The sequence below is a fragment of the Balaenoptera acutorostrata genome, chromosome 2 (genome assembly GCF_949987535.1).
Source record: "Balaenoptera acutorostrata chromosome 2, mBalAcu1.1, whole genome shotgun sequence".
In the NCBI taxonomy this organism is placed as follows: domain Eukaryota; kingdom Metazoa; phylum Chordata; class Mammalia; order Artiodactyla; family Balaenopteridae; genus Balaenoptera; species Balaenoptera acutorostrata.
The window spans coordinates 35,449,838-35,464,930 of NC_080065.1; the positions used below are offsets into that span (position 1 = coordinate 35,449,838).

At 32.6% G+C, this 15,093-nt stretch overlaps 1 protein-coding gene across 5 annotated transcripts in view; it reads right to left on the reverse strand.

The window, feature by feature from the left end:
• Nucleotides 1–15,093, reverse strand: part of RICTOR (RPTOR independent companion of MTOR complex 2) — a 144,874-nt gene that overhangs the window by 58,957 nt on the left and 70,824 nt on the right. For all 5 annotated transcript variants that reach the window (XM_057539902.1, XM_028169037.2, XM_007192178.2 and 2 more), the window contains 4 exons: nucleotides 13,535–13,599; nucleotides 12,557–12,688; nucleotides 6,945–7,008; nucleotides 1,961–2,087 (listed from right to left, as the gene is read on the reverse strand). In XM_057539902.1, coding sequence (XP_057395885.1) covers nucleotides 1,961–2,087; nucleotides 6,945–7,008; nucleotides 12,557–12,688; nucleotides 13,535–13,599 — 388 coding nt within the window. The remainder of the gene's footprint in view (nucleotides 1–1,960; nucleotides 2,088–6,944; nucleotides 7,009–12,556; nucleotides 12,689–13,534; nucleotides 13,600–15,093) is intronic.

The window sequence follows — 15,093 nt, forward strand, 5'->3', positions numbered from 1 at the left end:
GAATCCGCCTGCCAATGCAGGGGACATGGGTTCGAGCCCTGGTCTGGGACGGTCCCACATGCCACCAAGCAACTAAGCCCGTGCGCCACAACTACTGAGCCTGTGCTCTAGAGCCCGTGAGTCACAACTACTGGGCTCGCATGCCACAACTACCAAAGCCCATGCGCCTAGAGCCCATGCTCCACAACAAGAGAAGCCACTGCAATGAGAAGCCCGCGCACCGCAAGGAAGAGTAGCCCACACTTGTCGCACCTAGAGAAAACCCACGCACAGCAATGAAGACCCAATGCAGCCATAAATAAATAAATAAATAAATAAATTTATTTAAGAAAGAGTATGAGTGGTGATTTGAGATAAATATTCTACAATGTTAACATAGTAGCATTCTAATTATTTCATTTTATGTATGCGTGTATTTGTGTGTATGTGCATATCTGTGTTTATATATATAAAATGCTAGTTTCATTTAAATTAAAATTGGTAAATTTCCACATTTTTAATGCTCTCAATTAGATTATACCATATGAGAATTATTTGTTCCTTGAAATAATTTTTTTAAGACAAAACTAACTGAGTCTTTTTGGAGGCAATTAATTCATCAAGTACTTCTATGGTTTTTGATCCATCATGTGTTCTACTCTTTTGAGTCAACTGGAAATTAAAATTTTCTCTGAAAACCCATTCATTTCAATAAGATTTTCAAATATATAAAAAAATTATCTCATAATTTTTAAAACTCCTATTAATTCTCTTTCTCATTCTATTAATCTTTTGTTTCTCTTTTGCATTTTTCAAACAATAGTGTATGTTTGCCTGTGTCATTTTTTTCTTCTTCCATTAACAGAGATTAGATTAAATAATCTATCTTGCTCTCTAAGACTCAGAACCATTATTGCTTTCCTCCTGCTTATGTTAAAATTTATTTTTTTTCTTCTTTTTCTATTTCTTGGGTTCACTCACTTATTTTCATTACTTTTTGCTTAATTATAAAAGCATCTTATAGTGAGAAGTTAATTCGAGTATACAACTTTCCAGGCATCCCATACATTGACATGTAGTCAAATTTTTATTATTTTTCAGAATTTCCTTAATCAAATTTCTGACTTTTTCTCTAAATCAACAGGTATTGTGGACAGTATTTTTAGACTCTCAATGATAAGGCTTGGCTCTTTTGTTTCTTTAAACTTTTGTTATTAATTTATTTATTATATCAAGAGTGAATGTAACCTATACCATTTCTGCTTTTGGTGGGGAAAAATATTATCTTCTCTTGTCATTAAAAATTATATTTGTTTGGTTATAAGTGAGGTTGAACTTTTAAAATACTTTGACCAGCCATGCATTTCTTTGAGAATTATTTATTTTTCCTACTGATCTGTATATTAAGTAAGTTCTTTACCTGTCATGGTAAAGAACTTATTTATTACATTTATTTTTTTTCTTTGTTCTGGTACTGAATGTTTTCTTAGCTCCTTATAATAAAATCTACAGCTGCTGAAATCTGTTTGATTTCTTTTGATAATTCAAAACTCCTTTTCCTTACGTGCTCAGATAGTCATCCATTCCCCCCCCCCATATTTTCCCCATTTAACTCTTAAATCCTTTTTCATTTAGAATTTTTTTTAATGTAGAGTGAACTGTTGTTTTGCACTCACATCAAGATACAGTGTGGTTAATTAATGTCTGAGAGCCAGACTTTAAGAGATTTTATTCTAATTACTAGAATCTGGACAATTCCTATATATTAAATTTCATGATGAGTAAAACTTTAAAATTTATAGAATTTTAATGTCACCTTGAAATTATTTATTTAAACAAGTCCACTACTTCCCTATCAGGAATGTCCTACTTTTTCATATCTTTTTACAATACCTAAAGAATTAATGTATTAAAGGCATTAAAAAGTGTTATATATTCTTTCTAAAATACTACATTTTCATTACTCAAAGAAAATTCTGACCTAGTTCACAGATAATGGCAATGCATGCTCGAACCATTCTATCTCTTTCTTGGAGTCCATCATTTCCAACTGCTATTAATGAGTTGGCCACAGAGCTAGGAAACAAGGAAGCATTCACAGTAATCATCTGTAACAGGGAGAAATCAGAAAAAGAAGTTACTTCATAATGCATTTTTAAAACCTATTTTATTCAGACTGAGGTGTTTAAGACTGTAGAATATTTATAAGATCCAGGCACTAATTTTAATCTTCTGCTTCAAATGAACATGTCAAAGGACTAATATAACTAATAACTGATGCAATAAATGTTAATAATCATTACCATGGAAAAAAGAGATGGCTTTTTTTCCCTAATAGTCCAGACTATAAATTAGTTGACTACCAAGATACAATGTTTCTGACATTCTAAGCTCCTCTAGGATAGGAACTCTATTTTAAACAACTTTTCAGTAAATAGACAAAGTAAATCAGTGGTGACAACAGCTGCAAACATACTACTGTACTACTACATTCCTGACTCCTTCCCCATATATTATCACCACTACATCCTATCAATTTACCTCATTAACTCAAGTCTTTCCACCACCAAACTCTGATTTGGGTCCTCATTCTTACTTTGATTGCTGCAACCGATGCCTCATCATCTCCCTATCTCTAACTCTCACTTGTTGCTATACTGAAAGGCAAACTTAATAATCCATAATCTATTTTTTTTGAAGTCCCCATTTTCTTTTCGGTTGTTATGGGGACTACCCTCAGCTCTTAGAGGTTGCCCTCAGGTCCCTGTCATGGGCAGCTCACTCATGGTTATTTGCTACTTCAAGGCAGGCAGCAGTCTCTCCATAATCTATTTTTAATATTTCAAAAACTGTGATGGAAACAGTATGTCTCTGGTGATAAAAACTTTTGTCGAATCTCATTTTAAATGAAAAGTTTAATTGGCAATAACATATTTGGAATACTGAAAACAGATAAAATGTATCTTCAGTTTGGAAAACAGAAAGAAAAATTATGTAATTACTCTTTAATAAATAAAAGACTATTTGGTAGATGAAGTATTTCAAAATAACAGGTCCTTGGAGTGGGAGTAGAAGAAAATGTTTTATTCTGTTTGGGTAGTGATAAATACTGGGGATAATTAATCTGTCCTGGGTGTTACTATATTTATAATCCTTTTGAAAAATAAGACTTATACTATGACACAATTAGAGGACACAATATAACTAAATTAATATCCAGTTAAATCCTATGGAGGTTCAAAGGAGAGATCTATATTGGCTAGAGTACTTGTAAATGGTTTATGTCATTTAAGCAGCATTATGTGATATGACAAGTTTCAAATGAAATTATAGAATACTGTTCCACAACCATAAAATAGATGTCTAATAACCTTAGAATCTACAAAAACTTTCACATTTGTTTCTAAACAGTATTTTTCATTAATCAAACATGTTGGAGAAGAAAGGAGGAAAGGGAAAAGAGGTATAAGAAACTGATCTTCCTCAGTGAGAAAATTCTACTTCTTATGATATTAATTTGTATTTTAATACTTATTGATCTATTATTATACTTACAAGGGGCTTGTAAGAAAAATTCCCAAGACAATAAGACATATGTAATGTATTTTAAAAAGAGCTGGCTACAAGCCAGACCAACTGGCTTCCAGGGCCAAATCTGCCATTAATAAACTGTTACCTTGGCAAACCAATCCTCTCTGTGCCTTAGTTTCCTCATTTGTGAATGAGGATGTATGGGATCCGATGATTTCTAGAATTTCAAGTATAAAATTCTATTCTATGAATCTCAAGTGTAGAGCTATGAAATGGATATTGGTAATTTAAAGTTTTTATAAATGAAATCACTCTTCTTATTTTTCAGGAAAAATATACACAAAGAAACTCTTAAGTTCTGTGTAAATCAGAGAATACTTTTCTCGTAAATCACAGAGTAATCAATGAGGGAAAAGTCATAGAATTTAGTCTCTGTTGAAATAAAAGTTTAATCATCTTTTTTGCATGATAGAAGAGACATATATAAAACAAATCAAAGATCATAAGTAGGTAATAAATTTGTAGAACTGCTATAAAAGAATTAGAGAAACACTGAGTTCTCTAAGGGAAATATTTAAAATTTCAGCTGAGACTGCAAGATGAATATAATATACAAAGGGGTGGAAATGAAAAGAATAGGATAGAAGCAGTGATCACAGCAGTGGTGGAGGGCAGCTTGTCTACACATATAATGGCATAATGAGACGGGTCATAATTGGTTGCCCCAAAAGTGGGCTCTGAATGCCAAGATAAGCAGGTTCTGCTTAATACCAAAAGGATTCCTGGGCCAGTGTAGGTTTGGAAATTTGGAGAACTCGGTTTTTCACGCTGGCTTTGACAATATCTTGCTGTGTATCAAGGGCAAGTGATTCCTTTAAATGAATCCCTTTCAACTATAAAAAAAAAAATCTGTGATATATTAATCTCATATTGCATGAATAAAGAAATGATATATGAAGAAAATAATGGCTTAATTAGGCAGGCAATAAGAAAAATTTAAGTTGGATAAAGAGTAGCAAGATCTGACTAGTGTGAAAATAATACAGATAATGAGAGAGACAAGAATCAGGAAGGATTGCCTGGATTAGAGCAAGAAAGAGACATGAAAAAATCAGAGACATTGAAAAAAAACCAAGCAAACAAACAAAATCTCCTAAATGAATGAAATAGGTGAAAGAAAAAGTAACATGAGTATTCCTTAATTATTCATAAAGCAAGTTATCCTAAAGCAACAAATGTTTTTGCTTTTCCTTTAAAAAAGATTAATACTTTCACAGAAAATTTTAAAACTGTTCTGAATGCATACAAAGAACCCACAGTGACCTAGCAATTATATTATTAATATTAATTTCTACTAGCTCAGTTGCCAAGATGTTGCTGGAAAAAAAGAACTATGTGCTTCAATTGTTAGAAGTATTAGTGAAATTATAGTTCCTCTGGCCAATAGAGGTCCCTGTTCATTCAGCAACCTTGCTTTCCCTTTTACTCTAACTGCTTTTAGCTAAACCAAGGAGGAATCCTGTGACCTAACTCTTCCTTTGAGCCTGTATTTTACCACCAGGTACAAGCAGTTTTCCTGCCCTTGAATCCACAAATGATATCTACCTTCTTCAAAAGATAACAAAATAAAATTACATTTTTGTTATGGCATTCCTAAATTGTTTCAAGGGTCTGTTTATTTTTACTGGGCCATTTTATAAATTAAATTGTAACTTGTACAAAACACTGTACAAAAGAGAAATAAAATATTTAGTGAATAATTCAAAGAAGCTGAATTTAATTTAATCCATTTGGGGTTCTTTTTTCATCTGAACGTAGTTTCTAAGGCAGCAACTCTCGAAGTGTGGTCCAGAAAACTGAGGGTCCCGAGGATATTTTCAGAGATTCTGCAAAGTGAAAACTATCTTCATAGTAATTCTAAGACATTATTTGTCTTTTTTACTCTCACAAGTACATATGGAAGTTTTCCAGAGGCTCCACTGCATGTGAAATCGCAAGAGACTGAATACAAAAGCAAATATGACAATCCAGGTATCTTCTATCAGGACACTACAGAAATTTGTATAAATCTAAAATAATGCCACTCTACTCATTAACTTTCTTTTTGGAAAATATAGTTATTTTTATAAAAATATGTTATTTATATTTACTTGTAATGAGTTTATTTTTTAATATGTTAATATATTTTTAAATTTCTCACTTTTAATTCCTAGTATGATAAATACTGACATATATATAACTCAAATAACCAAAGAGTTATTCTAGGTTCTTCAGAAACAAATTTTGTTTTCTTATCTTGAATTCTCAAAATCACGCAGTAGAAGAGACTGTATGTATAAGTAAAAAACATAAACCTAATTTTTGTATTTAAATATGAAGTCAAATCACGGTGCCAACGTAACAATTTACCCTATAACAAATATTTTTTAAATCTATCTCCAATACCACTCTTAACTAGAACTGCAAACTTCTTTTAAGACAACTCATCCATTTACTTCTTCCTTACTATGCTCACCTGTGGGTACTATTACTAACCATAAGCTGAACAACTGGAAGAAAAAGGAAAAAGAGGAGATCTAGTTAATGCACAAACTCAACAGTCTGCAATTCTGGAGCATGCACTGTATTCAAAGGTGGGAAAAAAGGAGAAGAGCTAAAAAAGTTATCTGCTAAATAATCTTAGATGTTTTTACATTAAAACAAACATACACTGCATGAGTCTTATGAGTTTTTAAGATGAAACATGATACTTTACGATGAAACATGGTAAAATTCTTACACAAACTGTACCCTAACCAAATTAACTCTCAGTTTACTCTATTCCTCTGCCATTAGGGCATCACATCACATTAAATAACAATAAAAAAAAAACTCCTGGAAGGCCTCTCATTAGAAGCATTATTGATTATCCTCAACACCCTCTCTTGGAGAGTTTAGATTTTGACCTTTTATTCTGTACAATGGCCTGAATTGTTTATTGCACGTGCCTACTGATGTATCCAAATTCATCTTCAAAACAATCAGCTTGTAATTATTTTTGACATTCATTTAATAGAATTAACTCCAAGCATATAATTAAGAAAAAAATAAGGGTTGGAGGCAAGCAATCCTCTTTCTCCAATAACATATCAAAGCAGTAATTTCATTTATATGCCTACTGCAGGAAGAAATATTCTTTACAATAAACATTTTATAAAAAATACTGACCTACCTATACCCAATCACATAGAATAATTACACAACATATCTATGCTTATCTTGAAGTTTTAATAGACCTATATATAACTCATATATAATTTTAACAAAATAAAAATGTTTAATGAGAATTCAGTCTTTCAATTTTAATAGAAAGATTTCACAGTCTAAATCTAAAAATGTAAAATGCGTAACATGAAAATCATAAATCTGCCTTTACTCTCAGACATAGAGCCTACCTTTCTGACTAATCGAAGTGCTTGTGTCCTCTCTACCTCGTTGCTCTGCTGTATGTCAATGCACCTAAATAATACATAAAATATTTAATTATTGATAAAAATCTTATTAAACAATTTTTTGTATAATACCATGATCAGACCCATGTTCATGTCAATATAGTATTTGTAAATGTTAATACAAGTTATTTTTCAGTACCAGCAAATATTTATTTAATTTAATATCTCTAGTGATACTTATTATAATAAAACATTTCAAAACTATTTCATTTAAAACTCCAGGAAAGAAGAATATAGTAAGTAATTTATAGAATTATATACATCTATACAGAAATAATAAACATATTTATAAAGCAAAATATCAGAAATCTACTGAAAAAATATTCACCTATCTTTGATAAAGTTCACAAATATTTTATAAAAATTGTGAAGGAAAAATATTTCAAAGCCTATGTTTTCGTTTAATTGCGATTTTAACCAGAGCCTAAATGTTACGCTATAACTAAGTTAAAAGTCTTATATTAGCCACAATAATTCTATTTTACCAAAATATAATTTGAAATGTGAGTGTACTTCAAAAATTAATGCTCATATATCACTTAACTGACATTTCTCTGTAAAATTTATTAAATTATTCAATTTCTAAAGAGTCTTTGGTTTATGTGGAAGAATAATTCATTTTTACTTATGTTTAGACAGTTCACAATTCTAATCAATACCTTATATATCAATACATAGATAATTTGCTATTCAAAAGCATTTCTGCTATCTGAATATAATTAATCTAAAACAACTTTAATAAGAAGCAAATAGACATATAATTCCATTTCTGGCCACAACAGATCAGACCAATCCTCCTGCCAAAAATAACTATAAAGGCTAAATATAGTACTTTGTAAAGCAACTGTTAAAAGGGCAATGGATAATAATCGCTGGAAAGTGAAGCACAAGTCCATATCCACTCAGGCTTTGTCCCTGGGGACACTTGCCAATCCCCAGTTTTAGGGGAATAGAGTCCTAAAAGAAAGCAAAAATCTTCCTGTACTGGAGAGACAGACAACTTTAGGGCAACCAAAGTGGCTGGGACTTGAGGGAAAAAAATCTCAAAGAAAAGAAAATAGGAGCATAAGCAAGAATCTGCGTGCAATCCCCTTTCCAACGCACTTGCCAATTTCTATGTTGTACAAATGCAGAGTTAAAGTCCAAGAAACCAAGCAAAAAGCTACTGCTGAGAAGCCAAGGAACTGAGCAGAAATTTTAGCAGGTACATAATATTCTAAGAAAGATGTTAAGGCTCAAGGCTGGTCAGGATGAAGAGGTTCTGCTAAATATCTACATTTTCACTTGAGACTCCATATAGCCACTTCCTAGAGCAAAGGCAAAGGGAAAAAACAAATTTTAACACAATCAGTGTGATAAGCCAACATTCCAGAATAAAGCTTAACTCTTTTAAGAGAAAAATAACATGATCCAGAGCCAAAAACTTTTAACATACAATGTTCACATCCAATCACATATAATATGAGGTATGCTTTAAAACAAACAAAGGGTCAAGTAACCAAAAACCAAGAAAAGAAAATGATAATAGAAACAGAACACAGGTGATTCACACACTGGAGTTGTCATAAGAGGGCTATAAATAACTATGATTATTATGCTCAAGAAAATAAAGCAGAGACCTAGAATGTTTAAGTAAGAGTAAAATATAAATTACAGTAATACAATAACTGAAATTAAAAATTCAAAAGACTGATTTACTAGCAGGATGGAGGACTATTAAAAAAACAGGTAAGTAGAAAGTAACAACATTGACGCACAAAGATTAACAACAACAAAGATTGAAAATACAGTAAGGGCATTAGAGACATGTGGCACAGTGAACAGATTCAACACTGTATAGCTGGAGTACCAGGAGATAGGAGAGAAAGTAACAGGAAAAAAAACCTTTAAAGTAGCCAAAGGAGAAAAAGAAGCAACAAGAAGAGAGACTACTTACTGTTCAACAAAAAGAAACAAAATCCAGAAGACAATAACTTATTTAAAGCATTGAAAAATAGTAACTGGTCAAAAAAATAGCCTTCAAATGGGAAGGGAAATAGAGGATTTATAGACAAATAAAATATGAGAATTAAACTCCAGTATACCTACATTATGAGAGAATAGTAAAGGAAATTCAAGAAAGTGACCCAAGATAAAAGGGTGGAAATGCAAGAAGGAAGAATAGTGGAATGGGTAAATAACATAGGTAAATATCAATAGTTCCAATTTAATACAATAACAGGACTATCCTGTGGGGTTACAAATACATGTAGAAATAAGGCAGAGGGGAGGTGATGGTCAAGCTGGAAGAGGTTTCCTGCATTGTTCTGGGTGTAATAAAAGTGGTAAACCTTAACATATCAAGGATAAATGTAATCTCTACGGCAACTGCTAATCGAAGAAAAGGCTTTAAAACCAAGACATTAATAGAAGAGGAAAAAAATTCTTGATTATTCCCAAAGAAACAAAAAAGGAGCAATGCAAGACCAAAGAACAGACATGACAAATAGAATACCAACAGCAAGACAGCAAAGTCAAATATATGAGAAAACTAATGGCAAGATGACAAATTCATAAATATAATTACATTAGATAAAGCACATAGACCCTGCATATAAAAAACCACTAGACATAGTCTAATCCAATTAGAAGACAAAGATGGTCAAACTAGATTTAAAAAAAATCTATATGATGTTAACGGGAGAGAAACTTAAATGTAAGAACAAAAAAAAAGAAAGTGAAAGGACAGAAGAGGATATATTGTGCAAACCCTAAATAAAAGAAAGTTAGTATAGCTATATTAACATTAGATAACATGAACACTCATAAAACAAGTATTACTAGGAATAAAGAGAGACATTTCATATCTATGAAAGGATTAGCCCAATGAGAAGGTTTAACAATTCTAAATATGAATGCAATAACAAAGCTTCAAAATATATAAAGCAAGAACTGACAGGGGGACTTCCCTGGTGGCACAGTAGTTAAGAATCCGCCTGCCAATGCAGGGGACACAGGTTCGAGCTCTAGTCTGGGAAGATCCCACATGCCGCAGAGCAACTAAACCCATGTGTCACAACTACTGAAGCCCTCGTGCCCTAGAGCCTGCGCACTGCAACTACTGAGCCTATGTGCTGCAACTACTGAAGCCCACATGCCTAGAGCTCATGCTCCGCAACAAGAGAAGCTACCGCAATGAGAAGCCCACGCACCACAGTGAAGAGTAGCCCCCCACTCGCCGCAACTAGAGAAAGCCCACGTGGAGCAACAAAGATCCAACGCAGCCAAAAAAAAAAAAAAAAATTGAGTCCATAATATTAAAACTTCCTGAAAAAGAAAACCCCAGGGCCAGACAGATTCGCTGGTGAACTCTACTAATCATGTAAGGTAAAAAGCAATATCTTACATAAGTTCTTACATAAATTCTTCCAGAGAATACAAAAAGAGGGCAACATTTCCTTAGTTGTTTTATAAACATACTCTTGATACCAAAACCAAAAAAAATATTAGAACAATGGAAAAATATAGGCCAATGCCTCTCATAAACTGCAAAAATTTTTCCACAGAATATTAGCAAACCCAATACAGTTATATGTAAAATAAAAAGACATCATTAAAAAGTGGTGTTTACTTCAGGAATGCAAACAAGGAATATAAAGAAATCCACTAAGAGTCTACAGCAAGTATCATAAATAATGGCAAAATACTGAACACTTTCAACTTGAGTTCAGGAGCAAAACATAGTTATCCAATTACCATTTCTAGTCAGTGCAATATTCTAACCAGTGCGATATGGTGAGGAAAAGAAAAATATAAGGATTGGGAAGGAAGAAATAAAAGGGTCATCATTTGCAATTAATACTAATGTACATAGAAACTCTAAAATAACCTTAAAAACAATTAGAATTAAAAAGTGAATTTAGTCAGATCACTGAGATAAGAATATACAAAAACAAAACATAAAACCCTACAATTATTTTTCTATATATTAGCAGCAAAAACTATGAAAAAGAAAATTTTTAATTACATTAATACTATATCATGTAATAAATGCCTTAGGATAAACCTACAAATATGTGCAAGACCTCTCTGCATAGAAAACTACAAAATGTTGAGAGAAATTAAAGTTCCAAATAAATAAAGGTTTGGAAGATTCGATATTACTACGATATCAATTCACCCCAAATTAACACAGAGCTTCAATGCAATTACTATTGATATCCCAGAAAGTTTTATGGAAATGGACAAGTTGATTTTCTAAAATTCACATGGAAATACAGAACCCAAAATAGAAAAAAAGCTGGAGGACTTATACTAAAACACATCAACACTTATTGTCAAGCTGCAGTCATTTAAAACAGGGAGAAAATGGAGCAAGATTAGACAAATAGACCAAACAAAGAGAACAGGGAAAGCAAAAACAGATCCATACTTATCAGTTACCTGACTTACAACAAAAATGAAACTAATTTAGACATGAAAGGAGAATCTTTTCACTAAATGCCTCTAATATTTACTGGATATTGATAAAAATGAATTGTGACCTGACACCTATTTCAACATATACGGAATAAAACCTTTAGAAGAAAAAATAGGATATTATCGTCCAAAGAGACGAAAAACATTAACTATAAAATAAAAGACTGCTATATTGGATTTTATTAATTAAGAAGAGTAAGAAGACAAGGTAGACTGAGAAGATATTCTCAATACATATACTCGAAAGGAATCATATCCAGAAGACATCAAGAACTCCTACGCAAAAAGATAGACAATCCAATTTACAAATGAGCAAAAGACAAAGAGGATATCCAAATAGTCAGCAAGCAAATGAAAGGGAAACAGAAATTAAAACCACAATGAAACTCACAATGAAAACCACAGCAGAAAAGGGTATAATTAAAAACTGAAAAGAGCAAATGCTGATGAGGATGTGGAGGGATTGGAACTCTCAAACATTTCTGGTAGGAGTGTAAATCAGTACAATCACTTTGGAAAACTGTTTGGCAGTAACTACTAAAGTTAAATATACATAAAACTTATCACCCAGCAATTCCACTCCTACATATATACCTAAGAGAAATGAGTGCACACATCCACCAACAGACTTGTGCAAGAATGTTCAGGGCAGCTTTATTCAAAATAGCCAAACACTGAAAACAACCAAGAAAAAAATCAACAGAATGGATTAAATAAATGGTGCTCTATTCATAACATAAAATACTACACAGAAATTTTTTTTTTAAAGCAACATGGATAAATCTCACAGATAACACTGAGGAAAGAAAAGAGTAATGTATACTTCCAATATATGATACTCAAGAATAGGAAAAACTAGTCTAGGATGAAAAAAGTCAGAGTAATGTTTACTACTGACTGGGGACACAAGGGAACTTGATTGGGATGCTGAAAATGTTCCATATCTTATTCAGGATAATAGGGTACTTGGTTGTATCTACATGTAAAAATTATCAGGCTTTACACTAAAAATCTGTATACTTTATGGTACGTATGCTAAAACTTAATACACAATTTTAAAAAACATATAAAAACATAGGGAGCGCTAAGAAAATTACCTAGCTATTAAATAGTCCACTTTCAATTTTAGCACCTTCTGCAGAATACTGGAGTCTTGGATGAGATACCGAAGAGCTCGTAGCCCTGCTGCCCGCACTTCTTTTGCTTCATTCAATAAAGCTAACCGCAAGCTATATGAAAACAAACAAAAAGTCTTGCTGCATGAGTTTCAAATACACATAAAATTATGGTACCAAATCCTTCTTCAGTTGAAATAAGCAAAGCTACTAGTCATTTTACATATATAAAAATCATTCACTGTAAGCCATGGAACTTCACTAATGTTATTTTTTAATTTTTGCCTCCTTGGTATATTCCTACCAATCAAGAAAATGTTAAGAGTTTTGTTCTACCTTCTGTAGTTTATTTTATATAAACAGTGGGAAATTAAATATGCCTTTTTCAAGCTGTATCACATATGCCTCTACAGTCTATCCCCATCTATCTACTTACTTGTCTCACTTCTCCCAAAGAATCACTGGTTTAAACCAATAAATAAAAATACTTTATAATGACAGCAGGAAGAAACTACTTATACCAATTTTAATTCCTCAGCATGCCAAAACGATGGCTATGAAACTGTAACATTACGCCTCTCATGGGCTTGAGCAAATCAAGTTTGCCATAAGCACACTGTGTCTTAGGTGAGATCTGGAGATAACTGTACAGGTTCTTCTTGCTCTTGGGAATAATATGAGAACTTTTATTCTGTGATTTAACTTAGAAGTTTAGACTGTAGAAGTCCAGGTACTTTTCAATATTAGCTTTGGTTCTTTATATTTGGTAATTACAAAATATCAGTAAGAACAAAGGGATAACAGTTAAAACTGCTGGAGATCCTGAATTTTTCTAACATTCAAACAACTGTTTCTATAAAATCAAAACAAGGTGTTATACTCTATTTTTAGTTTAAAATTACTAAAACTGAAATTACTAAAATCCAGAAGGGATGAGGAAGGCAACTGAACTATACTTACCAAATTATGATATCCTCATAGTTAAAACCCAGTTTTTCTTCATTGTGGCCAATATCACAAAGCAGCTGTCAGAAAAACAAAACAAGTATGCATAAACATAAGCATGTATTTTTGCTTATTTACATACATTACTTTTTGAGACTGGAAAAAAAGGTATTTTTCTCTAATAAAATTTTGAAAAATATATGATTCTACTGTCTAAATATGATTTATTTCTATTATCTTATCATTTATTTGACCTGACAGTTCTAGGTTTCTTGCCTTTGTCTGAATTAACCAGCTGTTTTTTATTATTCTTTTTTCCCCCTCCATACTCTTACTGTTTTAAAAACTATTCTTGGGACTTCCCTGGTGGTCCAGTGGTAAAGAATCCACCTTGCAATGCAGGGGACATGGGTTCGATCCCTGGTCAGGGGACTAAGATCCCACACGCCGCGGGGCAACTAAGCCTGTGTGCCACAACTACTGAGCTCACGCACCTCAACTAGAGCCCACATGCTGCAAACTACAGAGCCCACGCGCCACAACCACAGAAGAGAAAAACCCACACGCCACAGCTAGAGAGAAGCCTGCGCGCTGCAACAAAAGATCCCGCAGGCCTCAATGAAGATCCCACATGCTGCAACTAAGACCCGACGCAGCCAAAAATAAATAAAATAAATAAATAATAAATTAATCTATTAAAAAAAACTATTCTTTTAGTGGTTACCATAGAGATTACAACATGCATTTTTGACTTATTACAGTCTAACAGAAATTACTACTTTACCATGTTCTCAATAATATGAGACTCTAATACTTCAACTCCATTTACTCCTCTCACCTTTCACTTTTCGTTTTTTCTATCTTTTAAGCCCCAAAAGACATTATTTTTGTTTTTAGTTAACATTTAGTCAGTATCAATTTATATTTACTCTCAAATTCACCACTTCCATTATTCTTCACTCCAGTGGTACCTTTATGGGATGTTCTCTCTTCTGCCTAAAGAATCCTCAGTTCATTGTTGTTGATCTGTTTTATTGGTATCTTCATTTGTTTTATAGCCAAGGTTGCTGGCAATGGATTTTTTTGGTTTTTGTTTGTCCAGAAATGATTTTTTTCCACTTATGTTTCTGGAGGACATTTTGCTGGATTTATATAAATTTTTAGGTTTGCTCTTTTCTTAAAACAATTTCAAGATGGCTTCCATCGTTTGTTGAGAAGTCTGTTATGAGCCTTACTGTTGGCTCCTATGAAGGTCTTATCCTTTTTTTCAGACTCCTTTCAAGATTTTTTTATCTTTGATTTCAGCACTCTTGCTGTTGAAGGGTGGTTTTATTTGCATCCCTCCTTAGGGAAAACAGAAATTTCCGAATCTCTAGGTTGATATATTTTATCAGTTTTAGAAAATTCTGTATCTCTTCAAAAGCAGTTTTGCCCAATTCTTTCTCCTCTTTTTCTGGTAATTCAAATGTTCGATCTTTTTGTGTATACCACAAATCTCTAAGTCCTCTTTTCTGTTTTCTCCTTTCTCTTTGTTTTCTGTCCTTCAGCTGGGTATTTCCTATTTATTTATCTTC